This window comes from Apodemus sylvaticus, chromosome 14 (assembly GCF_947179515.1).
Source record: "Apodemus sylvaticus chromosome 14, mApoSyl1.1, whole genome shotgun sequence".
NCBI classification, from domain to species: domain Eukaryota; kingdom Metazoa; phylum Chordata; class Mammalia; order Rodentia; family Muridae; genus Apodemus; species Apodemus sylvaticus.
In genome coordinates this window covers 81650434-81677706 of record NC_067485.1, presented here as the reverse complement: position 1 = coordinate 81677706, position 27273 = coordinate 81650434, and the positions used below count along the sequence as shown (strand labels likewise).

At 45.2% G+C, this 27273-nt stretch overlaps 1 protein-coding gene across 4 annotated transcripts in view; it reads right to left on the bottom strand.

Annotated features, from left to right (window-relative positions):
• Positions 1 to 4949: 4949 nt before the first annotated feature.
• The window catches only part of Il15ra (interleukin 15 receptor subunit alpha), a 32967-nt gene continuing 10643 nt past the window's right edge, over positions 4950 to 27273 (bottom strand). For 3 of the 4 annotated variants that reach the window (XM_052157402.1, XM_052157399.1, XM_052157400.1), the window contains exons 2-7: positions 23873 to 24067; positions 20973 to 21047; positions 17206 to 17400; positions 16671 to 16703; positions 7324 to 7399; positions 4950 to 5187 (exon numbers count right to left, since the gene is read on the bottom strand). In XM_052157402.1, coding sequence (XP_052013362.1) covers positions 5088 to 5187; positions 7324 to 7399; positions 16671 to 16703; positions 17206 to 17400; positions 20973 to 21047; positions 23873 to 24044 — 651 coding nt within the window. In that variant the 5' untranslated portion in view covers positions 24045 to 24067 and the 3' untranslated portion in view covers positions 4950 to 5087. The remainder of the gene's footprint in view (positions 5188 to 7323; positions 7400 to 16670; positions 16704 to 17205; positions 17401 to 20972; positions 21048 to 23872; positions 24068 to 27273) is intronic. The other variant, XM_052157401.1, reaches the window with a different exon arrangement.

The following is a 27273-nucleotide window of genomic DNA, read 5'->3' as shown; positions in this document are numbered from 1 at the left end:
TCCTGGAAGAACTGAGTATCCACAGAGCTAGCACATTTTAAAGAAGGATTCAAAGATTACATTCTTGTCTTGTAATCAGTGCTTTTGGCCGTTGGCCCAGAAACAGCCACATTCATTGTAAGGCAATTGTGATGGTTTATATATACTTGGCCCAGGGAGTGGCACTGTTTGGAGGGGTGGCCTTGGAGTAGGTGTGTCACTGTGGGTGTGGGCTTAAGACCCTCATCCTAGCTGCCTGGAAGCCAGCATTCTGCTAGCAGCCTTCACATGAAGATGTAGCACTCTCAGTTCCTCCTGCACCGTGCCTGCCTGGATGCTGCCATGCTCCCGCCTTGATGACAATGGACTGAACCTCTGAACCTGTAAGCCAGCCCCAGTTAAATGTCCTTATAAGAGTTGCCTTGGCCAAGGTGTCTGTTCACAGCAGAGAAACTCTTGAGATATGGATCTACCAGAGGGAGCAGCTGCTCATGGGAAGCCAGAGACGGGGAGGAGCTGAGATCCCAAGGTTCTGCTGATTGTGCACAGTTCTTGCGAAACCTTTGCCCTCTAAGATTTCGTTTCAGTTTTATTTAGCAGTTATTGAGCAATCCTTCTGGTAACCTACTACAAAGAAGCTTGAGCCACACGGACTACTGCTTTACAAGGTCCTGATTGTGTGTGTGACACAGGTCTCCCTCTGCAGGCTGGCCTTGAGCTTCAGCTTCTCTTAACCCCAGGTAAAAAGAGAGCCTGGTGTGGAACGCTCCGGACACTCTTTGTTGTTGTTTTTGCTCCTTGCAACATTTTATTTAACAATTGTTTTAATCAATTAAACAACTTGACCATTTTAAAATGGGATTTTTAATTAACTTTTTTATTGATTATTTGTGAATTTCACATCACACACACCAATCCCACTCATCTCCCTATCCCTCCATATCTGCCCTCTGCCCTTGCAACCTCCCTCCAAAAGAAAACAAAAAGTAAAAATAAAAAATGAATTAAAGAGCAAGAAGCCTGCCGGGCGGTGGTGGCGCACGCCTATAATTACAGCACTCTGGGAGGCAGAGGCAGGCGGATTTCTGAGTTCGAGACCAGCCTGGTCTACAGAGTGAGTTCCAGGACAGCCAGGGCTACACAGAGAAACCCTGTCTCGAAAAAACCAAATCCAAATAAATAAATAAATAAATAAATAAATAAAAATAAATAAATAAATAAAAGAGCAGGAAACCCATCTCTCTGCAGAAGCCACAGTGTGTCACTGTGTCACGGTGACTCTTGCCTGGCTTTGCTTGGCAAATGTTCATTGATTACAGGGACCCATTCACTGGTCTGGTTCAAGGCCTCTGGCTTCTGCTACACCATCAGTTCTGGACCTCACTGGGACTCCTCTCAGGTATTCTGGTGTTGCCTTGTGTCGTGGAGATCCTGCAGCTTTGGATCTGTAGGACTAATTCCCTTTAAACGAAACGCTCCAGAGTTCATGGATGGCGCAGAGTTGGGCTGAGCCAACCCAAAGGCCTGGATGTGGGTTGGGTAACAGCTGAGTTGTTCAGCTTGTCAGCTCTTGGGCACCGTCAACGATAGGTCCAGCTGTCCAGCACTGCCCGGCCGGGACACTCTTACCCTTCCAGGCCCACAGGACCAGGGCCAGCTCTCCCTTGCTGCCCAGGAGAGGTGGGGTCTGTTCCCCCTAGTGCCGCAGCTGCTGATGGTTAGTGCCGACTCGTCCGCTCTCACCCCATGGGGTCCATCTCTAAAATAACACCTCCATAGCACAGTGGAGGATTCTTTTTATCAGGTGACATTCACAAATCTAGATTGTGTGAATTTGAATTGTACTGGCTTGGCTCCAGGCTGAGTAGTTGTTGAGGCCCAAGCCCTTGCCTCAGTGTTGAGAAGTTCTGACAGTGTCCTCTTTAGAGTAATAGCAACAGTGCTAAGACAAAATCTTGCCACTCTGACACTGTGCTAATCTCCTGGAGAATCCCAGAAAATGGTGACAAATGGGCTGACCACACAAAGGGAATCTGATCCCTGGGTGACGTGTGAGGTAACAAATGCCTCTTTGGTGTGGCACAACACGTCCCTTAGATTCAGGTGGTGTGGCTGCTCCACACTCACCAGACTCTGAAGAAGTTTTCAATTCTAACAAATGTTGTGCCTAATTTCAAGCATTTTCTTTTCCTTACGCGGTGTCTTAGGGTTTTATTGCTGTGAAGAGACACCGTGACCAAGGCAACTCTTACAAAGGACAGCATTTAATTTGGCGTGGCTTGCAGCTTCACAGGTTGAATCGATTACTGTCACGGCAGAAAGCGTGGAAGCATGCAGCCAGACATGGTGCTGGAGAAGGAGCTGAGAGTTCTACACCTTGATCTACAGGCAGCAAGGAGAGGCTGTGCAACACTGGACAGACATGGAGCCTATGTAACATCTCAAGGCCCGCCTCCACAGTGACATACTTCCTTCAACAGACCCACTCCCAAGGCCACACCTCCTAACAGTGCCAAGCATTCAAACACATGAGTCTACAGGGGTCATTCTGATCCACCACCACACATGCAGTTCTTATTATAGACTGATCATCTATGAGATGAATGACACATAGGGTAAGATGCAAATGATGTATGTGCTAGTATGCCACATAAATAATTTCTGTCCTTCATTTATTTATTCACTTTACAACCTAATGACAGCCCTCCGTCCCTCACCTCCCAGTCCCCTCTCACACAGCCTGCTCTGAGAAGGGCGAGGTCCCCCGCTGCATACCAACCTCCCCTGCCACATCGAGTCACTGCAGGACTAGGCACATCCTCGGCCAGACAAGGCAGCACAGTTAAGGGGACTGGATCCACAGGCAGGCAAGAATCACTGGGACACACTTGTGAAGACCAAGCCGCACATCTGCTACATATGTGCAGGGGATCTAGGTCCAGCCTGTGTGCGCTCTTTGGTTGGTGGAGTGCATGTCTGTGCAGGGGAACAGACAGGGGAATATATGTTAGGTTTTCAATATTGAAGACAAGTATTCAAGTATAGTCAAGAACCCAGAGTGAGGGCTGGGGAGATGGCTCAGCGGTTAAGAGCACCAACTGCCCTTCCAGAGGTCCTGAGTTCAATTCCCAGCAATCACATGGTGGCTCACAACCATCTGTAATGGGATCTGATGCCCTCTTCTGGTGTGTCTGAAGAGAGCAATGTGGTGTACTCATAAGCATAAATCTTTAAAAAAGAAAAAGAACCTAGAATGAATTTGTAGTAACTAGTGGATAATTCACTTGTACGTACCTGAAGTCCAAGACCCCATGGCCATGGCAATTCTTAGAAAAGTAATTAGAGTGCGCGTATAGTTCAGAGGTTTGGTCCATTACCACCGTGTGGGAAATACAATAGTGCACAGGTAGATATATATTGCTGGAGAGAGGTAGCTGAGAGTCCTACATCCCATTGGGCAGACAGTAGGAAGAGTGTGAGACATTGAGCCTGGCTTGAGCATCTGAAATCTCAAAGCTCATTCCTAGTGACACACCTCCTCCAACAAAACCACTGTACTGGCTGGGTTTTTGTGTCAATTTGACACAAGCTGGAGTTATCACAGAGAAAGGAGCCTCCCTTGAGGAAGTGCCTCCATGAGATCCAGCTGTGGGACATTTTCTCAATTAGTGATCAAGCAGGGAGGATCCCTTGTGGGTGGGGCCATCCCTGGGCTGGCAGTCCTGGGTTCTATAAGAGAGCAAGCTGAGCAAGCCAGGGGAACCAAGCCAGTAAGCAGCACCCTCCATGGCCTCTGCATCAGTTCCTGCTTCCTGACCTGCTTGAGTTCCAGTCCTGACTTCCTGTGGTGATGAACAGCAATGTGGAAGTGTAAGCTCAATAAACCCTTTCCTCCCCAACTTGCTCATGATGTTTCGTCATGATGTTTTGTGCAGGAATAGAAATCCCGACTAAGACAGCCACACTTCTAATCCTCCTGAAGCAGCTCCACTACTGGAGATCAAGCATTCAAATACACAAGTCTCTGGAGGCCGTTCTCATTACAACAAAGAAGTGGGATTTGTCCTATGACTTTATAAACTGTTGTGATAAACAGAGGGGTAGAAAGGGGAGAGATGAGGAAGGGTGAGAGACGGAGGGAGGGAGAGAGAGAAGGAGAGGGAGAGGGAGAGGGAGAGAGAGGACTAATGCTAGCTGGGCTCAGACTTGCCACTGTTTAGTCTATGTTGCTTCTACTCACTGGGAAATTTCGTTAAAAATCCCACCAACGCTGTGGCCTGTGCCACCTCTATGCAAGGGCCCTTCCCATGCCTCTGTGTTTGAAAGAGAACCAGAGTTCAATCACATTAGACACCTTATCACCCCCTTTTCTCCTTTTTTCCTTTGAGAAACATTTTTTTGGTTGATAATTTTAATGCTTTTTGTACTGAAAATAGATATTTTATTTTATCTACACAAGGCACTTTCAAATATAAATCGTATACAACATGTAGATATAATAGAAAAGGAAGTATAAATACATGCACATACGCACTTTTACACACACCACATACATATGGTCACTGAGTTCAGTTTTTGTCATGAATCCTATACAAAGGGGTTCCCTGGCTCAGTATCTCCTCTTCCTTTCCCTGCTCTCTTCCAATAGGTGCAAAGCAGCAAAGTCTTCAGGAGTGCAAATGTTGCTGTCCTCTTTACAGATACCCCCTGTGCCAGAGGAGCCTGGCAGGCAATGGGAGCCTTGCTATTCTCTGTAAACTGTACATCAGCGTAGGGAATGGAAAAGAGGGTCTAGCAGAGAGGCTGCCTTGGGTTGATGTCTGAGTGGAGTTAGAGGCTTTCACGGGGACTCCCAGGGAGAGCTCAGGCTGCTTGTACTCTGGGAAGTTGGCCTCCGTGATGAACCAGGAGGAAAGGTGGTATCCTTCCAGATACCTGCGATCCAGGCATGCATATGGGAGGCACCCAGGCTCAGTAAAACAGATCATACCAGAGACTTCTATTATTACAAGGCTTTCTCCTGTGTCCAGGCGCAGCTGGACTAACCACCCTTGTCTTCCCTTCAGACCCAGCTGCGCAGGTCTTCCTGAGTTTCTGAAGTTGTGTGGTTAGACTCCTGTGTCTTCGTCCCCCTTGCTGCTGGCCCTCACAGTCATTGGTACCGTTTCCATGGTTTCCACCTCACCAGGACACGGCTGAGAAGTTTGCCTATAAAACAGTTCATTCACAGGTTGGAAAAGAGGGCAGGACCACTCTTCAGTCAACATCTCTCTTACTGACCATGTACGCCCACGACTAAGTGGGTTACATTAGCAAACACCACCCCGCTCTCAGAGATCTGTGCTGTTTGAGAGTAGGGAAACCTAGGCTACCCGAATATGCAGGGAGCAAGAGTTTGAATCTTATTTTCAACCTTGCGGCTGTCCACCAGGGCTTTGCCAAGGTTGCTGGAACAGACCATGCCACCCCACCCTCCCTCCAACTCTGCCAATCCTCCGCCAGAAACCAGCCTGGGTAGCAAGGGGTGGAGAGAGGAGATGGGGACCGTGGCTAGATCAGGCTTGATGATGCGGATGAAGGTTGCTGGTTGCTCCCAAGGTTTACACACAGTTCTTAGCGTTTAGTGTTAAATACAGTGAAAAGCTCCCGGATAGCAGGAGCAGGGGGAGGCTCTGTGTCTGTGTCTGTGTCTGTGTGTCTCTGGCTGTGTCTGTGTGTCTACCTGTCCCAGAGTTCCCTCAGTTTTTAGGCCCTATGTATCTTGGTCATCGATATCTACCACGGCTCATATAATGTCTTCTAAAGGATAAACAAATTTTCAAGTGATGATTAAGTAAAGAGTTTTGTGTGAGACAGAAACCAGAAATCTGAGTGAGCACACCAAAAGCCAGTCTGTGCAATGGCAAATCTACTCATCAACCAATTTGTTAAAAAAATCAGCCAATGGAAAGAATTGATTGACCAGATGACAAAGACATTGCAATTACTGCTTTAAAAATGCACCGAGATACACTTTATTAATCAATTATTAAATTAATTAAACAATTATTAATATTGTTAATAATATTATGTTTATTGGTCTGTGTGTGAAATTTACCAATTAATTTAAGAATGTAATATATTTTTCATTAAAATGATAGACTATACATTTCTAGATATATTAAGTAATTATTATCTCAATACTATAACTCTAAATTCAGGATATTAGATAAAAACTGCTATGATATAAAAACATTTTGAAAATTCTTTATAATCACTCCCTATATTTGCCAGCATGTAGCATTTTATGAAAAATTTTAAGAAAAATTTTAAGAAATTTTTTAAGAAAATTCTTGACTATATGGTAATTTATTAATTACTTCTGGGGCTTACGGTATTTGTATCAATTGATCTTGCATTAATAGTTGTGAATTCTTTTCTTTCTTTCTTTTTCTTTTTTTCTTTTTTTTTTTTTTTTCTTTTTTTGGTTTTTCGAGACAGGGTTTCTCTGTGTAGCCCTGAATAGTTGTCAATTCCAATGGGGAGTTTTGATTAATAGCTTACTTTCAGAATTCATCACTATGTTTCAGAGTTCATTTTACCAAAACCAGACTCAGTTATATAATTCTTTAAAAACGTTCTGGTGGTCAAACCCAGGGCCAGGTTTGTGTTTTCCAACTGACTGCATCTCCAGATGAAGCCCAATAATTTTATATTGATATGTTAGTTAACACTTTATTCCTAGTGACTGCAAGCTCAGTTTCAAGAATGCTCATAGTCACTGCTGCCAGGATCAGGAAGCAGGAGCTAGAGATGCGTGGAGTTAACAACTATGCCAGTTCATTTCTAACGGTAAAAGTGCCGGGCCAAAGCCGATGATGTGCCATGTGAGGAATACTTTGTAAAGGATGGAATGGTAAACAGAGAGAAAAATGAAAGCTATAAACTGAAATATCAGGAAGTGGCGGGAACTCGTGACAGACCTCCTGTATGTGTAATTTCTGCCATTAGAAATAGAATTAAGGCTGACATGGACATGTCTGTCTATGTACGATGTGTGATGAGTACACGGAGAGTGTATTCATGAGTGTGTCACAGAAGAAGCTAATACTCATCGCCTTTGGTATGACCCCCTGCATCACAGGGCTCAGTTCTTGCTGACCCCATTTTGAACACGTGGTCTGAGGCCTGTGTGAGAAGTGTGTGGCCATCGGCTCAGTCTCACAGGGCTCCTTCTTGCTGCTACAGAAGTGACTGAGTGCGGGAGTTTACGCCTATATTGAGAGAGCCTCTTGGAATTGTTATGATCAAGCATTTTTGGTAGAAAGGAAGAATTAGGTCCTGGAGTTCTTCTGTGCTGCTCACCTTGATTTGAAGTACCAGGCCAGGAAAGCCGCCACAACCCCTGCACCAACCAAGAGGACCGAGATGGAGATGGTCACTGAAAAAGAACAGAATTATCACGTGACTCCCAGGAAGGCATTATTGGTAATTTCCATTCTTGCCCAGTGTCTTAGTCAGGGTTTCTATTCCTGCACAAACATCATGACCAAGAAGCAAGTTGGGGAGGAAAGGGTTTATTGAGCTTACACTTCCATGTTGCAGTTCATCACTAAAGGAAGTCAGGACTGAAACTCAAGCAGGTCAGGAAGCAGGAGCTAATGCAGAGGCCATGGAGGGATGTTTCTTACTGGCTTGCTTCCCCTGGCTTGCTCAGCCTGCTCTCTTATAGAACCTAAGAGCACCAGCCCAAAGGTGGTACCACCCACAAGGGGCCCTCCCCACTTGATCACTAATTGAGAAAATGCCCCACAGCTGGATCTCATGGAGGCACTTCCCCAACTGAAGTTCCTTTCTCTGTGATAACTCCAGCCTGTGTCAAGTTGACACACAAAACTAGCCAGTACAATTGACCCCTTGTCAACTTGACACACAAACACAGCACTATTAAGCCTCAACCCTTATTTTCTTATTCATCCCCAAGATCTAGATTACTTTAAAAGTCCCACAGTCTTTACATATTAAAAGTTCAATCATCTTAAAATGTCCAATATCTTTAATATTCAAAGTCTTTTAAAAATTCAAAGTCTTTTAACTGTGGGCTCCACTAAAATACTTTCTTCCTTCAAGAGAGAAACATATCAGGGCACAGTCACAACCAAAAGCAAAACTCAAACTCCAAATGTCCAATGTCTGGGATTCAACTCACGATCTTCTTGGCTCCTTCAAGGGCTTGGTTCACTCCTTCAGTCCTGCCCTTTGTAGCACACAGCTTGTCTTCTAGGCTCCAGCTGCCTGCACTCCACTGCTGCTGCTGTTCTTGGTGGCCATCACATGGTACTGGCATCTCCAAAACACTGTTGACTTCTACTGTAATTAGGTTTCACCAATAGCCTCTCATAGGCTCTCTTCATGGTGACAAGCCTCTGCTCCTATGAATGACCCCTTCAAGTCCTGGGCCATCAATTGCAACTGAGGCTGCGCCTTCACCAATGGCCTTCTGTGGCCTCTCACTGTGCCAAGAGCCTCAGCTGCTCTTCATGACCCCTTCATGCCTTCAAAACCAGTACCATCTGGGTGACTCTTACACAGTACCAAGTCCAGCCACAGCACAAAACACAACTGTGGCTATCTCTGGAACATACTCTCTGTGCTCTCAGAAAACACTTCCAAGAATATTTCATCTCAGTGATGCTGGTCTCTTCTTAATCACCGCTAATTTCTTAGCTCCAGCTAACCAGCATCAATAGTCCCAGTAACACAAAGGTTTGCTTTAGTAGTTCTGGTATCTTGTTACTCACAGCTGATTCTTCAGCCCCAGCTAACCAAAACCACAGAATCTTCACAATCAAAACATGGCCACTGTAAGAGTCTTTAATCTTCCTTCTGAAATTTCACAAGCCAGGCCTCCATCTTCTGCACTGTTCGTAACATTGTCTTCCAAGCTCCTACAGAACTTTCCACAGCTTTTCTAGTTCAAAGTTCCAAAGTCCTTCCACAATCCTCCCCAAAATATGGTCAGGTTGTCACAGGAATACCCCACTATGCTGGTATCAATTTGTCTTAGTCAGGGTTTCTATTCCTGCACAAACATCATGACCAAGAAGCAAGTTGGGGAGGAAAGGGTTTATTGAACTTACACTTCCACATTGCTGTTCATCACTAAAGGAAGTCAGGACTGGAACTCAAGCAGGTCAGGAAGCAGGAGCTGATGCAGAGGCCATGGAGGGATGTTTCTTACTGGCTTGCTTCCCCTGGCTTGCTCAGCCTGCTCTCTTATAGAACTCAAGAATACCAGCCCAAAGGTGGTACCACCCACAAGGGGCCCTCCCCACTTGATCACTAATTGAGAAAATGCCCCACAGCTGGATCTCATGGAGGCACTTCCCCAACTGAAACTCCTTTCTCTGTGATAACTCCAGCCTGTGTCAAGTTGACACACAAAACCAGCCAGTACACCCAGGACAGAGGCCCTTCTAGCCAGCTTGTCATTAGGAACATTTCTTGGTTCTGGAGAGAAGCTCAGTAATTAACAACAGATAGTGTTTCCCACAACACACACACACACACACACACACACACACACACCACACACACACACACACACACACACACACACACAGAGAGAGAGAGAGAGAGAGAGAGAGAGAGAGAGAGAGAGAGAGAGAGAGAGAGAGAGAGATTACAACCATCTATAATCCCAGCTCCAAGGAATTAGATACCCTCTTCTGGCTTCTGCGGGTATCTGCACTCACACACACATATCCACCCCCACCCCCTGTGTAACTTAAAATAATAAAAATAAATCTAAAAATCATAAACAAAAAATTAAAGCTGGCTGAAAACACATTTAGGAAATTTCCAACAAGTCACAACCATATATGTAGAAAATTCTCGAGTCTAATGGATGTTGGGTACAAAATATTAAGTCAGGATGAGACTACAGATACTCTTCACTTTCACTAAGAGGATTTGCCCTCAGAGGTTTGTAATTCCATTATATAAGAAGCATTAAATCAGTGGAAGAAGACATCGGTTTAGAAAGTCAATACACTCAGCATGACAACGTTGTTACAAAAATATTAGGAAACAATACATTAATGAAAGGTGTTTTGAGGTCTTAGATTAATTTTTTTCCTTCAGATTTCTTGCATATAGACTATCTCCACACTGGCTGCTAGGCTTAGTACCAATTTCCTGCTGGGGAGTGACTTATTGGAAAAGAGAATTACTGGCAGAAAGGAGTAGATGTACTTTCACAACGCCTTCCCTGTGGCTTTTCAAATAAGAGTCAACATGTGCAGAGTCATTGTCAGGAAAGAAGTCTCCTGGGCCAATGATATCATAAAACCAGTTGAATTCCGAGACTTAACCCCAGTCTCTTTTCAATTAATCCACAAAGTGGTGGACTAAAAAAAAAAAAAAAAAATTGAAACCAGACTTCCGGAGACAATGAATTAACAAATCATATGTCAAGTTCTCCACCCTCTTGTGTTTCTGGAGGGAAAGGGAAGAAATAGAAGTTTGATATAAGAAAGGAGAAGGAAAGAGATGCTCGAGAACAGATGGCTATGGTGGTGGTGGGGGGCACGAAGGCCACTGCCCTACCTCCACAGCAGCCCAATATAGATAGGGACTACGATGGAGAAGGCAGCGGAGACAGCCAGCGGCAGCGTTTCCGGAGGGGGATGAAATGCCTGTGTGTGAATCAGAGGGAACAGATCCCTTGGCAGACCCGGGCAGACCGGGCCAGTCCGGGAATGCAGGACTGTGAGTCTGAATCAGAGGAAGGTGCTGAGGGAAGAGCCAAGCGTTCGTTAATCATCGGCCGAGGGCTGTTTTCCCTCCCATACTATCCTAGATTCATAAGAAGGGTTGAGCTCAGGACTTGGTGATGTAGTTAGATTACTTGTCTACCATGCAGTGAGACCCTAGGTTCTATCGTTAGGACTGAAAAACAAATAAAGAGATGTTGGATTTAAACTAGACACTCAAAAATGGATTGCTTTAGCTCAACCTCTAAAATTTCATAAATTTAAGATTGTGTGTGTGTGTGTGTGTGTTTGTGTTTGTATGCCTGCACCACAGTGATTATATAGAGGTCAGAGGATACATGTGAGGAGGTCAGAGGTCAATCCTAGGTGTCAGTCTTCACTGTCCAATTTGTGAGACAGGGGCTCTTTGCTGTGCTCTACTGGGAATGTCAGCCTAGCTAGCCCGAAAGCTCCTAGGGGGTCCCCCACACCCCTGCCCCCATCTCTCCTTAGGAACACTGGATTACAGGCATGAGCTACCATGACATGGCTTCTGAGAGCTGAACTCAGATCTTCACGCTTGGGTCTGTGATTGCTTTTACTAACTGAGCCATCCTCCCAACCCCAATATCTTTTAAAATCAGTATTTCCTAGCAACTTAGGACCATCTGGTAAAGAGTTCACTATTCACTGGACGAGTAGCTGAGTGGCAGGAGCTTTGGCCACCAAATGCAGAGCACATTGACTACAGCAAACTCAGAGCTAGATACAGTGCCATGCTGAAGATTTGCCTTCTCACTCCTGGTGAGCTGAGGACCCCAGCAGGAGCGTTACTGCAGCTGGTGTGCTGGGCTTGCCTTTTGTAATCAAGAGTCTTGGGCTAGTGAGCTAGCTCAGTGGGTACGGGCATCTGTCACCAAGCCTAACATCCTGAGTTCAATACCTGGGGACTAATAATGGTGAAAGGTGAGAACCAACTCCCATAAATCTCTCTCTCTCTCTCTCTCTCTCTCTCTCTCTCTCTGTGTGTGTGTGTGTGTGTGTGTATGCAAATGTAATAACAACATAGGTGAAGCTCAGAGATACTTTGCTAACTGAATGAAGTCTTTGACAAGAAAGGCTGCTGGGCAAGCCAGTTGATAGTTAAGATGATGAAAACGTTAACCACATTTTCTTACTATTTATTAAAATATTAAAGTCGTTTAAGTTCTGGTGTTCATTTGCTAATTCATTCAGTACTTATTGAGCATGAGCTATTGGATGTTTTCTGTTGGATTAAAAGAAACAACTTTTTAAAATGGTGATAACTGGGGCTGGAGAGGCGGTTCAGTTTGTAGGAGCACACACTGCTCCTGCCAAGGACCCAGGTTCAGTTCTTAGCACCCACAGTAGTTCACAACTGCCTGCAACTCCAGTTCTAAGAGATCTATGTGATGCTCTCTTCTGACCTCTGCAGGCTCCTGTATACACAAGGTGCACTACTATGCATTCATGCAGGTACACATACATACCATAGAAACAAAAGGTTTAAAAGAACAGTGAGAAGAGTCTGTATAACCTGTTTTAAACACTACAGGCTCGAGACACACCTCATTGTGGAGCACATGGAGAAAACGCTCCTCACCCTGTGTCTGTGGAGGCAGTGAGCATCTGCAGTGTGTAACTGGTGGTGGGGTACTCTCAGATTTTGGTTGGCTGAGATGGATGGTGTGTAAATGGCAAACTTTCAATGCACTAGCACAAATGCCTTTGCAAAACTAGACTGACTAATTACAAAATATGCTTTATAAGCAGACAATAAAAAACTCAAAATTGCATTTTCATGTCTTTGCGAAAAGTTTGGCTTCTCTTATAGTTAGGCATTCTCATGACTATATTTAAGGAAAAAAAAACCTTACTTATAAATGAAGCCATATTTAAAGTTTAAAAATCTTTGTTGGAGCTGGAGAGATGGCTCAGCAGTTAAGAGCACTGACTGCTCTTCCAGAATTCAAATTCCCAGCCACCACATGGTGACTCAAAACCATCTGTAAGAAGATCTGACGCCCTGGAGTGTCTGAAGACAGCTACAGTGTACTCACATATAATAATAAATAAATCTTTAGAAAAAAAGAAAAACAAAAGAAAAGCTTATTAAAAAACAAGTCTTTGTATTGCCCACAATCCCTTGCACAGAATTATCTTTGTCATTTGTAGGGGTTTAGATAATGTTTGTTGGTTTGCATTTCAGAGAAGAAGAGAATAGTTTTTGATCTTTGCATGAACTGGAAAAATGTGTTAGCTCATAAATTGCTTGAAATTCTATAAAAATTGTCCATGTAGATTTTTTCATCCAAATGTACTTCCATCTAAACATACTTGTACCTAAGTCTCCAATTACTGTTGGTGATATAACTCAAGGTGCCCGGAGCTGATCCTCTACCACGGGGCTTCATACCCAAATAGTGCCATAGAGAGCTGGCCTCCCAGGAGTGCAGACAGGCTGGTGACTGCAGCTAATATAACTCAAGACAGTAAATAAGTACATGTCCAGAAAGGAGAGTGGCGGAACAAACTGTGCTCAGGTCTATATGGGGACATATGGTTCTGTAGCTATTAACGAGAGTAAGATGTTTAAAGTTTGGATATAGAGGATTTCTAAGATATGCCAGGATCCTGGTGACCTTCATTGTCAACTTGACGCAGCCTGGAGTCATCCGAGAGGAAAAGGCCTTAATTGTGAAACTGCCTAGATCAGGTTGGTCTGTGTGCACGTCTATGGGGGTTGGGTTCTGTGATTGTTAATTGATGCAGAAGGTCCAGCTACTGTGTTAAGCGCTGTTCCCTGCCTGTGGCCCTGGCTGTATAAGGATGCTAGCTAATGGGACTGGAGAGGCAGCTCAGTCGTTAAGAGCACGCGCCGCTCCGGTGGAGGATCTGCGTTTGGTTCCCAGCATCCTCATCAGCTGCTCACTATCATCTGCAACTCCAGGTCCAAGAGGTTTGGATGCCTCTGGACTTTCAGAGCACTTGCTCACGTGTGTGCACAATAATAAAATAATAAAAGATAATAAAATAATGAACAATAAAGTAATAAAATAATATAATAATAAGAATAAAATTAATCTTTTAAAAATTATTTTAAGCCGGGCAGTGGTGGCGCACGCCTTTAATCCCAGAATTTGGGCGGCAGAGGCAGGCAGATTTCTGAGTTCGAGGCCAGCCTGGTCTACAGAGTGAGTTCCAGGACAGCCAGGGCTACACAGAGAAACCCTGTCTCGGAAAAAAACAAAAACAAAAACAAATCTAAAACAACAAAAAACCAAAACCAAAAAAAAAAAAAAAACCCACACAAAACCAACAAAAGAAAAAAGAAAAAAACCAGAAAAAAATTATTTTAAAAAAATTAAAGAAAGTTAGCTAAGCATGATCCAGAAGGTAAATGAGGAAGCAGCTGCCCTCTACGGCCTCCACTTCAAGGTCCTGCCCAAGCTTCTGCTCAGACTCAGCTCAGAGATGCTCAGATCTGGAAACACAAGGCAGATAAGCCCTTTCCTACGCAACTTGATTTTGGTTAAGTGTTTTATCACAGCAACAAAAGGAAATCAGGACAGCCAGTCAGTGAAGAGACGTGAGAGGAAAAACTCTGTCCTGACACTCTGGCTGTATGTGCTTGGTCCTGCACAGCCTGTCTAGAAAGAGGCATGGAAGCCTGCTCCTGTCTCCCAGGATGCATTGCGTAAGAGGCAAGAGCTTCCATGGTTCCTTCTGTGCCAACTCTTGATTCTTTTCATTTTAACTTTTTTAAGGTGTGGTATTGCTGTGTAGCCATGATCATCCTGATACTCAGTATGTAACCAGGTGGATCTTTTTCTTTAAAGTTTTATTTATTTTATGTTTATGAGTACACTATCGCTGTCTTTAGACACATCAGAAGAGGGCATCAGATCCCATCACAGATGGCTGTGAGCCACCATGTGATTTCTGGGAATTGAACTCAGGACCTCTGAAAGAACAGTCGGTGCTCTTAACTGCTGAGCCATCTCTCCAGCACCCCCCTCCACCTTTTTACGATTTATTTATTTTTATGTAACCAGGTGGATATTTAATGGACAGTAATCCTCCTGCTTTGGCTTTCTGAGTGCTGGGATTACAGACATATGCCTCCTTGCTTAGCTTAATGTTTTTATGGTTTCAGACCATGTGCAAATTATTAAGAATTTGAAAAACAAATAAAAAATTCTAAAACCACATGGAAAGAGTAATGTGCTATGTGTCATTGGGGGACATTTGTTTGGCTAATTCTTGTATGTGATCTTAAATCATGAATGTGTTTTTATTTACATGTCTTTGTCATTAAGTAAATTCTTCCATGAAAATATTCTTCAAAGAGTCTTTCTAAATTATCTTGCTTTTATCCATCCATCCATCTTATCTATCTATTCATCCATCATCCATCTGCTTATCTATCTATCTATCTATCTATCTATCTATCTATCTATCTATCCATCCATCCATCCATCCATCCATCATCTAGCTCTCCGCCTGCCTGTCTATCTACTGTTTCCCCCAGTGCTGAAGATTGACCAAGTTCTCTATAATTGAGCTACATCCTCAGTCCTCTTTATAATTTTAACTTTGATACAGGGTTTCACTAAGTTGTCCAGGCTGGTCTTGCATTTGCAATCCTCCTGCCTCAGCCTCCTGAATAGCTGAGAGTACAAACCTTCACCGCCAGGCTTGGCTTTGCAATTGATCATTTAGAAAACCAATAAAACTGATAATATATCTAAAGCTACACTTGATTTTCAGATGTTACTTAGTGCCGGTGAAAACAGGACCACCAAAGCCAATGAACCATTCTTAGGCAGGAAAACTTAGGAGCAGAAGTAAAAAGAGTTTTGTTCATGTTAAATTATAATCATGTTATTATATCCCTTTAAGAATATTTATTTGTGGTGTGTGTGTGTGTGTGTACATACTCATGAGTGTGCAGGTGCCCCCAGAGGCCAGAAAAGGCTATTGTATCCCCTGGAGCTGGAGTTACAAGTGGTGGGAACTGAACTCTGGTCCTCTGTAAGAGCAGTTGAACCATCTCTGCAATGCCTTCAGTTCCTTTTAAAGCTTGCCAGAGGGGCTGGAGAGATGGCTCAGCGGTTGAGAGCACTGACTGCTCTTCCGAAGGTCCAAAGTTCAAATCCCAGAAACCACATGGTGTCTCACAACCATCCGTGATGAGACCTGACGCCCTCTTCTGGTGTGTCTGAAGACAGCTACAGTGTACTTACATATAGCAATAAACACATCTTAAAAAAAAAAAAAAAGCTTGCAGCTAAAGCATCAGCGTCATCTTCTCTGCACCCAGACCCTTCCTTCCTTACAGCGCTGGAGACCAAGCTTGAGCCTTGGCCTTGTTGCGCAAGCTCGCTGTCAGCTGTCACTGAGCTGCAGCCCAGCCCTCTGCTCTTCTCTCTCCAAGATCTCCATCCACCTTTTCACAAGCCCTGTTTGTTTTCCTCCTGCCTGGCTTATATGCAGCTTTCCTTTTCTTCTGTAAGGCTCCATGTCTTCAACAGAAATCACTACGATGGAGCTGTCTTGGCAGTGCTCCAGCCTGGGTGAGGTCCACGCAGCTTCTGGCCGAGCGGTGTTATCTCAGTGGCAGTGGCAGGCTCCTAATATGTCCAGATGTGAGCAGAGCCTGGTAGGGCTTGCCGATGTGTAGCTGAGCCATGTGGCGCACTAACTCCCTGCTCTGTAAGCCGCTAGTTAGAAGCTGCCAATCTTAAGTGATCATGTTTAATGACAAATTCAGTAACGAGGGTAGTCTATAAGATACTCTCTAGTGGAGACATCTCAGAGAGGCAAAGGGGATACTGTGGGTGACAGGGTAGAGTGGCCTGGATCAGGCTGTTGAGCATGCTGGGTCTGCTTTGTAGTGCCCCAGTCATAAACGCATCAAACAAAAGAAATACTCACCTTTTGTCATTTTGGAACTGTATGGAGAAATCTCTGCAGAGAAGAGAGGAGAGGTGAGTCAGGGCTGACCTCCCAAGATCATTAGGGTCTCCTGAAGCTGGAGAGATCAGCTACTATCTTAGAGCCATAAAAGACTTTGAGCTGACATAACCAAATTAGACAATTATAAGACACAAGTTTGTATTAGCAAAACAAACAGGTTAAGCTTTGGCTATGCCTTAGAAAGGAACAATTAACAATGGCTTTTCTACTCCACAGACCACAGCTGATACTTTTGCCACCCTCTAGAATTCACATCAATAAGTCATGTCACATCTAAGAGGAGGGAGCTTCCTTTCTGGTATTCTTACAGTGGGGATTGCAAAAACCAGCTAACCATGATGGCGGGCAACAGGAGGCTGGACCACTCAGTCAGTCCCAAATCCAGTGCAAGCGGTCCAGAGCTAATGGAGACATCTTCCCACAAGATCCCAACCCAGGTCTCAGAAGCAGTATGTGGGAAACTGGCCTGCTCTTGTGCAAAGCGCAGGCTAACCTGTTATCCCGAGGGAAGTAGAGTTTGTAGACTCCCAGGTCGTTGCTGGAAGAGATGGGGCTTGGGAGGACTTGTGACTGCCTGTACCTGTCGCTTCTGCAGAAGGTGGTTGGGATGCTGTCAACCTGGAACCAGTCATAATAGCTGTCTCTGTGGCCACTGTGGTATCTGATTTGGGAGAGAAAGCTTCTGGCTCTGCAGGAAATTCCAAGATAGAGACAAAAATTCAGACTGGTGCACTAAACAATAGTACTTGTGATCTATCTATCTATTTATCCATCTATCTATCTATCTATATCTATCTATCCATCTATCTATCTATCTATCTATCCATCTATCTATATAACTACGTAACTATATAACTATATATAATAACCAGCTAACCATATATATGGTTTTATATATATATATATAGTTATATAGTTACATATAGTTATATAGTTACATAGTTATAGTTATATAGTTATAGTTATATATAGTTATATATATGTGGAGAGAGAGAGAGAGAGAGAGAGAGAGAGAGAGAGAGAGAGAGAGAGAAAGAGAGAGATCCTTGTTTTCTGGAGACGGTATGCTATATTCTCAAAAACTTGATGCCAAGACACAAGTGGAACTGTTTTTGCAAAAGACAGCTGGAATGCTGGATTTCCCTTCTAGTTCTGTTGTTGTTTCTTGAGACAGGATCTATTACGTACCCACTGGCGGACCTGGAACTTGTGTAGACCAGGATATCTTCAAACTCCTAGGGATCTACCTGGCTCTGTTTCCTGAGTGCTGAGATCAAAGGTGTGCACCATCACACCTGATTATCCCCATGTTGGCATGACATTTTGAAGTAAGAAGAAGCTTTATTCCAGCTTCCCCTGATGTGCCCGAAGCAGTATCTGAGGAGACTACTCTGAATTAGTTCCTGCTGGCATGGAGGATGCCTGGGTTTAGGTTCCTGTCTTCCTTGCTCATTATTGGCAAGTGGATGCCCCTAAACTATAAAGGGGCCGACTGCAGTTCCCTGTTCTCTATTCCCTTCCCATTGAAAATGGGTCTTGCACTGTGGCAAAATCGAGCTTGCGAAGTTTAGCCCAAGTAAAGTGTGGTAAACATCCTGGTGCTCCAGAGGCATGGGGTGCCCGGTTCCCCTAATTACTTTGTTCACCATGTAAGAAATGCCCACGCCCTTCAGTCCACTGGTATTACTCGTTTGTGTCTCTCCCTCTCTAACCTCCCAACCCTGCAAAGCACTCACATCCAAGCACTGAGACCTCCCCAGTTAGTGTCCAAGATTATGACTGTACATGTGTGTCTCAGCGAGGAACGTCTGGCCAAATATTTGGGACACAGAGGAAAGGCTGAGAGAGACGAGTTGATCATTTTTGTCTCTTGAGTAAACACAGCGTGATTCATACCAAAGGAACTTGGGGATCGACTTCCATCTTAAACAAGTCAAGTTTTCTCTCACTTTCTTCTGTTTACATGCAACATATTTACCAGAAGAGATCCTGCTTTATTTTATTATACTGGAAGTTGAATCTAGAATCTTATGCTAGGGAAACATTCTACCAATGACCTATACTGCCAGCCCTATTTTATTACTATTTAATTTTTGAACTGGAGCTTTCTGTGCTGTACAGTAACATGAAATCCAGAAACCTCCATTCTCCTTAGCACAAAAGTGCTCACCCTGGATGCCTCTGAACCACCCGGGAAGCTGCCAGTCCTGCTGATTCTCAGATCTCACCCCAGTCCAACCGGAGTTGTTTAGTAAGTTCCTTGTGTGTTGAAGACAGACATACGGCATGTGGGAAGGTCTGACCAGTTGAGTGAGTTAGGATGACTGAAAACAGAGGTTTCCATATTTGGGAGTAGAAGGAAGAAACAAGGACAAGCCACAAATGGGATAATGTAACAAGGACAACAAAAGCACTTAGGGAGGAACGGGAGCACCACAGGGTGGGGAGCACAGGTTTCAGATGTTAACACTGAGACAAGTGCTCAAGACGTTGAACCAGCCTACCCAGCATTCGAGTGAAGTACAAAGCATGGAGCATATGCCGTTATATGTTCAGGAGCACATATAATCTGAGCATTCTGGAGGATGAGTTTGAAGCTAGCTTGGGATACCTAGTGAGAACCGGTCAGAAAGGAAGCAAAGAAGGAAGGCGGGGACTGAGAGAGGGGGTGATGTTCATGCAATATTCCTGTATTACAGACTTGGATGGTCAGCTTTAACTTGACACTTTAAATGGTCTACACTGGTTTGGCCTGTGAGCATGTCTTGACTAAGTTCGGTGATGTGGAAAGACCTACCCCCACTGTCGGTAGCTTTATCCCATGGGCGGGGCTCCTGTGCTCTCTTAAGTGGGCAAACTAGGCAGAGCACAATTATGCAAGCGATGTGCACGTCTTCATTTCTTTCTGCTCTTATTTTTCCATTTTTCTTGTATTATTTTCAATCATTCCATTCGTTTACATCTCCTTTTTTCTTATTGTATAGATAAAGCTTTGTTTTTTATTCGATATATTCTTTATTTACATTTCAAATGATATCCCCTATCCTGGATCCCCCCTCCCCGAAAGTCCTATTAGCCCTCTTCCCTCCCCCTGTTCCCCAATCCCTGTGGGTGTGATGTGACTGACTACTTCAAGCTCCTGCCTCCGTGACCTTCCCAGCACTGGCTTCCAACCTGGAAATGAAATATGAAACGAACCCTTTCTCCCCTAAGTTGCTCTGTGTCAGGATATTTTAACCAAGCAACAGAAAAGACACTAGAACAAGCATCCAATTTTGTTAATGATGAAGATTGGGAAGCTGGCTTTGGTGCACACACCTTTAATCTCAGTACTCAAGAGACAGAGGCAGATGAATCTCTGGAATATTTTTTGAGGCCAGCCTGATCTACAGTGAGCTCTGGGCAGCTAGAGCTATACAGCGAGACCCTGCCTCAACCCACCCCCAACCCTGTCACTTAAAAAAAAAAAAAAAACCTCTCCAATGGGTCCCTCCTCATTACCCTTTCTTTGGTCTGTCTTGCCACAAGAACATGTATGGTAGCAAGGGCTTCGAAAGACAGAGACAGTACCTCCCTCTGGAACAAAGCACAGGCGTTTGCCACCAACTTTAAGACATTCCGGCTCTACGGCCCCAGGCTTCCCTGCCACAGTCTAGCCTGCTGGACACACTGGGCTTGTGTTCTGGAGCACCCTGCTGCCTGCTGGGCCAGAGAGGTATGAATCGATACATCCATGCTCCTGTTTCCGCTTTCCTGTACCGTGTGGGAAAGCCTCCCTTGGCGAGACAACCACAATGAGATCAAATCTCAGATGCTTCTCCGTTCTCAATAGAGGTATCTACAGATAGCCATGGTCTGACATGCTAATGACCGATCCTGAGCCATTATGGCTTACACACATGTGAATTCTGGATATCAAATAACGTCGACAAAACAAAACAAAACAAAAAAACCCTAAGCTACTATAAGTTCTGAATCTTTTTGTTTTGGTTCAGTTTTGGGTTTTGAAAGAAGGGGTTTCCAGTGCTGGATATCCTGGAACTTGCTCTGTAGACCAGGCTGACCTTGAACTCAGAGAGCCACCTGCTCCCGCCTCCCAAGTGCCGGGATTAAAGGTTCGTGCCACCACCACTCAGCTGTAAGTTTTGAATCTTATCAAGTTCTGCTGCCTGGGTTTTCAGTGATGATCAGTGAGCCATGGTGTCTATGATAAGGGCATGGGGTAGGTGTTAGTTCTTCACATTTTCCCAGGGTTCCTACCTTTGTCAGGAGGGGAAGGGCTCTCTGGCTGTGAGGTCACCTTTGGTGTCACTACTGTTGGCACGGAGGGGTCTCCTAGAGAGGGAATAGTCACATGGCGTTTACGATTTCCGAGGGCGGAATCAGGGGCAGTTGCAGAACTAGCTACAAATAATCAATGAATCAGTGCCACTCACATCTGGCTTCCTGGAACAAGGCTAGAAAGCACAGGAAGTGAACATCGATTTCCTGATGTACAGCTTGTAAACTGCTTTTCTAGTATCTTCCACAAGCTAGTCATCAAATATTTTTGTATGGGAATGATACACACAACATGAGTTTTATCATACTAGTTTTTCTTAGAGGAAAACAAAATATCACCCGACTGAGTTCGTTTATTGAGGGAAGACATTGAGTGCACAAGAGCCAGGGAGGGTGAAGGGAGCTGACGGTGGTAAAAGGAGCCAAACCTTTGGATCATGTGAGACTGACTTTAAGACCCCTCCAGCCGTTGGGTTCTGAGATCCCTATGACAGGCCAGGAACGACGGCTGTGGAGCATAAGATCTGGGTTCTGATCCCCAATACACTTGTGAAAGTCTGAGCATGATGGCTCAAGTCTGCAGCCTCAGTGCTATTGCCAGGGAGCAGAGGCCGGCAGCTCTGCACAGCTCAGCACTCAGCCAGTCAGTAAGTGCTGGGTGCAGAGAGAGTGTGTCCAAAGACAGACAGGGACAGAGGAGGACATCCTAAGGTAGACCTCTGGTCCTCACATGCATGGGCACATCCTCACATGCACAGGCACATCCTCACATGCATGGGTACATCCTCATATACATGGGCACATCCTCACATACATGGGCACATCCTCACATACATGGGCACATCCTCACATACATGGGCACATCCTCACATACACGGGCACATCCTCACATACACGGGCACATCCTCGAATACACAGGCACATCCTCACATGCATGGGCACATCCTCGCATACATGGGCACATCCTCACATACACGGGCACATCCTCGCATACATAGGCACATCCTCATATACATGGGCACATCCTCACATACATGGGCACATCCTCGCATACACGGGCACATCCTCACATACATGGGCACATCCTCACATACATGGGCACATCCTCACATGCATGGGCACATCCTCTCATGCATGGGCACATCCTCACATACATGGGCACATCCTCACATACACGGGCACATCCTCGCATACATAGGCACATCCTCATATACATGGGCACATCCTCACATACATGGGCACATCCTCACATGCATGGGCACATCCTCACATGCATGGGCACATCCTCTCATGCATGGGCACATCCTCACATACATGGGCACATCCTCGCATACACGGGCACATCCTCACATACATGGGCACATCCTCTCATGCATGGGCACATCCTCACATACATGGGCACATCCTCGCATACACGGGCACATCCTCACATACATGGGCACATCCTCACATACATGGGCACATCCTCGCATACACGGGCACATCCTCATATACATGGGCACATCCTCACATACATGGGCACATCCTCACATACATGGGCACATCCTCACATACACAGGCACATCCTCACATACATGAGCACATCCTCACATACATGGGCACATCCTCACATACATGGGCACATCCTCACATACATGGGCACATCCTCACATACATGGGCACATCCTCACATACATGAGCACATCCTCACATACATGGGCACATCCTCACATACACGGGCACATCCTCACATACATGGGCACATCCTCGCATGCACGGGCACATCCTCACATACATGGGCACATCCTCACATGCACGGGCACATCCTCACATACACGGGCACATCCTCACATACACGGGCACATCCTCACATACATGGGCACATCCTCACATACACGGGCACATCCTCACATACATGGGCACATCCTCACATGCACGGGCACATCCTTGCATACACGGGCACATCCTCGCATACACGGGCACATCCTCACATACACGGGAACATCCTCACATACATGGGCACATCCTCACATACATGGGCACATCCTCACATACATGGGCTTCTCGCTTGAGCAATACTCTCCTGGAAGACTGGGCCACTGTTCATTTCCTAGGGAGCAGAACAGGGGTTAGAGTTCCTGTGAGCACACCACCCAAGTTGCTTCCAGCCCCAGAATGTTGGCCTTCATCCATCCATGAGTGATTTTTTTTAAAGTTGATTCTCAGAACCTTCATTGTTTTGTTCAGGCTGGGACTGGACCTTGGAGAACCATCTGCCTTCCGAGTGCTGGGATTAAAGGCGTGCACCATCACCTCCCAGCTTTTTTTCATTATTGTTGTTCTTGAGCGTGAATTGGACACTAGAGGTGGGTAATTGAGGGGTGTTCTGTCTGTCTGTCAGGTTTACCCAACTTCCTGGGCTCTAGCAAACAAGAACAGTGGTTCTCCCGCAGACTTCTGTCTTGTTAGAGATCCAAAAAGCTCTCAGGGTGGTGAGTTTGCATATACAGCCTCATCCACAGACAAATCTCCTGCTACTGTCATGTCAAAACAAACACCAATGGCTGTAATAGTTACCATTTCCCAGGTTCCACCTAATTCTACAAACCACTGTCAACATCACGCACATTTTCTGGGTGACCAACCAGAGTTCCAAGAGGCTAAGAGGCTTGCCCAAGGACACAAAATGGGTAAATGGCAAAGATAGGAGATGAGCCAAGATTGGGTGGCAGACCCATTGCCCATGTATTCCCATGGAGGGCGGGGGTGGTTCTGCTTCATGTCCTACTGGCTTAGTTAGTGCCAGATCTCAGAACAGATCTCTCTGGTTCCCACAGCGCCCACATGTCGGCTCTAGGCTCTGTTGGAGGCGGGGGACAGTGAGGAGACTGGCTACTTACTGATGCACTTGAGGTTGGGAGTTGTCCAGTGGGCAACGTTTGTGTTCTTGTTGATCACACACTCCGTCAGAGTGGATGTACCAGCTTTCCGCTTGAACCCAGAGTTGCAGACGTACCTCTCCCTGGAGCTCACACTGTAACTCTTGACCTGGATGTCTGCATGCTCAATCATTATGGGGGTTGGACAGGTGGTGCCTACAAAGTGCGTGAGAGGGGAGAGAGATGAGAAGACGGGGTTTAGTCATGGGTGTCCTCATGGGAGCTCAAGAAACAGCTCTGTAGCTGGGGTTGAGCGTATCCCAGGGGCCACAGAGAGTAGAAGTCGGGCACAAACTTGGGTGTGATGAGGAAGGGGTACCCACTATCCAAAAGTCTCCTAGGAGCTTCCTTTAAACCCCATCCATTCAGCGCAGCTGGATATCCAAGAGTCATCAGCAAACCTCCCTTTCCCCTGCATCACCCACCCATCCTCAAGCTCATGATATCTCTTGAAGCTATCCATTTTCCCCATTTGGATCAAGCTTGCTTGAGGGATGTCACATTGTTTTGGATCAATAGCAAGAGTCTCCAGATCGGTGTCCTTGTATGCCACCCCCAGCAACTGGCAACACTCTTAGTCAGGTACACTTGACTTTCCTCTTCCTTGGGAGCCCACTACTCTCATAGGAAAAACCAAAAACAAATTCATTAAGAAGCCTTCTAGATGTCTTTCCCCTTTAGTTCCCCATAATCAAAGGCCTTTGATTCTCCATGATCCTCCTTTTTCACAACCTACCACACTTTCAGCTGACTACCTCCTGCCAACTTTCTTTGCAGACTGCCATGTTTATCTTCCAAGAAAACCTGTATTTGCTTACTGGTAACCCGAGTCCTAAGGTTCTATCATCTTTCCCATCTTTATTTAGCCCAGTCCTATTTTGCTCAACATTGTATTGTATTCATGATCCTAGTTCAGTACCTGGAAATGCTAGATGCTCAGATACATATGGAAAGAATTATAGGCTTGGGGTGGAGGCTCAAGCCTTTAATCTCAGGCAGAGGAGGAGGCAAAGGTGGAGGAGGTGGAGGAGGGGGGGGGGAGGAGGTAGGAGGAGGAGGAGGAGGAAGACGCAGAGGCAGAGACAGACAGAGCTCTGTGATTTTGAGGCCAGCCTGGTCTACTTAGTGAGTTCCAGGCCACCTAGGGCTACATAGTGAGGTCTTGTTTAAAACAAACAATGGAAAGGATGATGGATAAATACTTTTCTTCAGTAACAAGCTGGAGTTTGACTCCCTGGTGTGATTTAGTCTGATTTGTTTTATTTCCTATCTGTAGTCAGTTTCTCTGATTATTTCATGTTTTCAGAAGAAACTAGGAACAAGACGAACTGTCCCAAAGACAAGCTGCCCCTGGTAGGTCAGTCCTCATGACCTACCATCTGGGATTGGAATTGGACCCACACTGCAAACCTCCAGCTAAAACCAGTTGCAGTGGGAGAGCTCTGTGGCGTTTTAGAACATGATGTCTGAGGGTTCTAGAGATAGATGAGGGGTGCAAAAGGTTGGCTATCTCTATGTCATAACTGTGTTTGACTTCTTTTTAACCTCAGCACTTGGTAGGCAGAGGCAGGAAGATTTCTGTTAGTTAAAAGCTAGCCTGGTCTACATAGCAAGCTCTAGGATAGCCAGGACTATATAGAAAGACCCTGTCTCAAAACAACAACAACAACAACAAACAAACAAAACCAAAACCTTTATGTGTATGGGTGTCTTGCCTGGATATATGTGAACCACATGTATCCTTGGTGCCCAGGGAATCCAGAAGAGGTTATTAGATCTCCTAGAACTGGAGCTACATATGACTTTTAACTGCTGTGTGGGCGCTGGGAATCAAACCCAGGTCCTACGGACAAGCGACCAGTGTTCTTAACCACTGGGCCATTTCTCTACTCAGGTTTTTTTAATTTTTAAATCAATTTATACATTTGTGCGTATGCTACATGTTTGCATTGTGCCCAGTGAAGGTCAAAAGAGAGTGTTAGATGCCCTGGAACTTGGAATCTAGAGTCAGAGATGGCTGTGAGCCACCACGTAGATGCTGGGAACTGAGCCTGGGTCCTCTGCAAGAGCAGCAAGTGTTGTTACCTGCTAAGCCATCTCTCCAACCCCATCTTGGGCTGTCTTTCCTCGCTGTCTCTCCACTTGCACAGAGCTTGCCTCACTTCCTTTTAAAACACTTTTATTTAAGTTCAACGGGTTTGAATTTTAATCCACCATGTTTTTGAATCCACCATGTTTTTGAATCCACCATGTTTTCAGGGACACCTTTTCATCTCCACTGCTTTCTCTTTTGCTTTCAGAGCTGGGGATTTTTACCGACAAATCATTTGACATCGTCTAAGTCTGAGGTCATCTCAAGAATTCTTTCAACTCTGAGCATTCATTATGTACGTCGAGATAAAAAATATTCAGGACTTATCACTGGAGAGGCTTTAAACTGGAGAATGTGTTAGCCATAACTATAACATAGTCATCATAGTTTCTCAGCCTCCTGAGAGAAAGGTTGTTGTTCAGCCCACAAGACCAAACGTATCAGCATCCTCATGTGGAACTAGAGACCCAGGGAAGTCCTGGAGAGTTGCTGGTCCTCAGTCTACCACGGAACCCTGAAGATACCAGCAAAGAAATATGTCTCAGAAACAGGATAGATGACCCTGCCAGCCAGAGTGAGCGCAAGCAGACAAAAGGCAAAGGCTTCCTCCTTCCATGTTCTTTTATGTGGGTTGCCACCAGAGGTGTGGCTCAGAAGAGCCAACCAAGAAACTCCCTCACAGGTGTGCCCCGAGACTTGGGTTTTAGTTGATCACAGGTGTCATCGAGTTGACAACCTAGAGTGTCTTATCACAAGTACAGATCTTGTCAACTTGACACACAGTTCACATTCCCTATGCCATGCTTACTTTCTAAGTGGAAACAATAACCAGGTCATAATTCCACTTAGCGTTATATAACTATCCCACATATAACTGCAAATGCATTATATAATTTAGAGTATGTGGAGACTGTCCCTTGCCAGGATTTCCCAGGTTATAGCAGCACAAGCTAAACAGATTTTGACTCTCTATGAACCACTAAGTCTCAGGTGTTCTATTATTGCAGTGAAAAATAACTGTTGGACCCCTCCTCCTCTTCCTCTTCCTCCTCCTTTCTCTTCTTCCTCATCCTTCTCTTCCATCTCCTCTTCCTCTTCCTTCTCCTTTTCTTCTTCTTCCTCCTCTTCCTCCTCCCCTTCCTCCTCTTCTCCTTTCTCTTCCGTCTCCCCTTCCTCACCTTCCTTCTTTTCTTCCTCCTTCTCCCCTTCCTTCTCTTGCTCCTTTTCCTTCTCCTCTTCTTCCTCCCGTTCTTCCTCCTCCTCTCCCTCC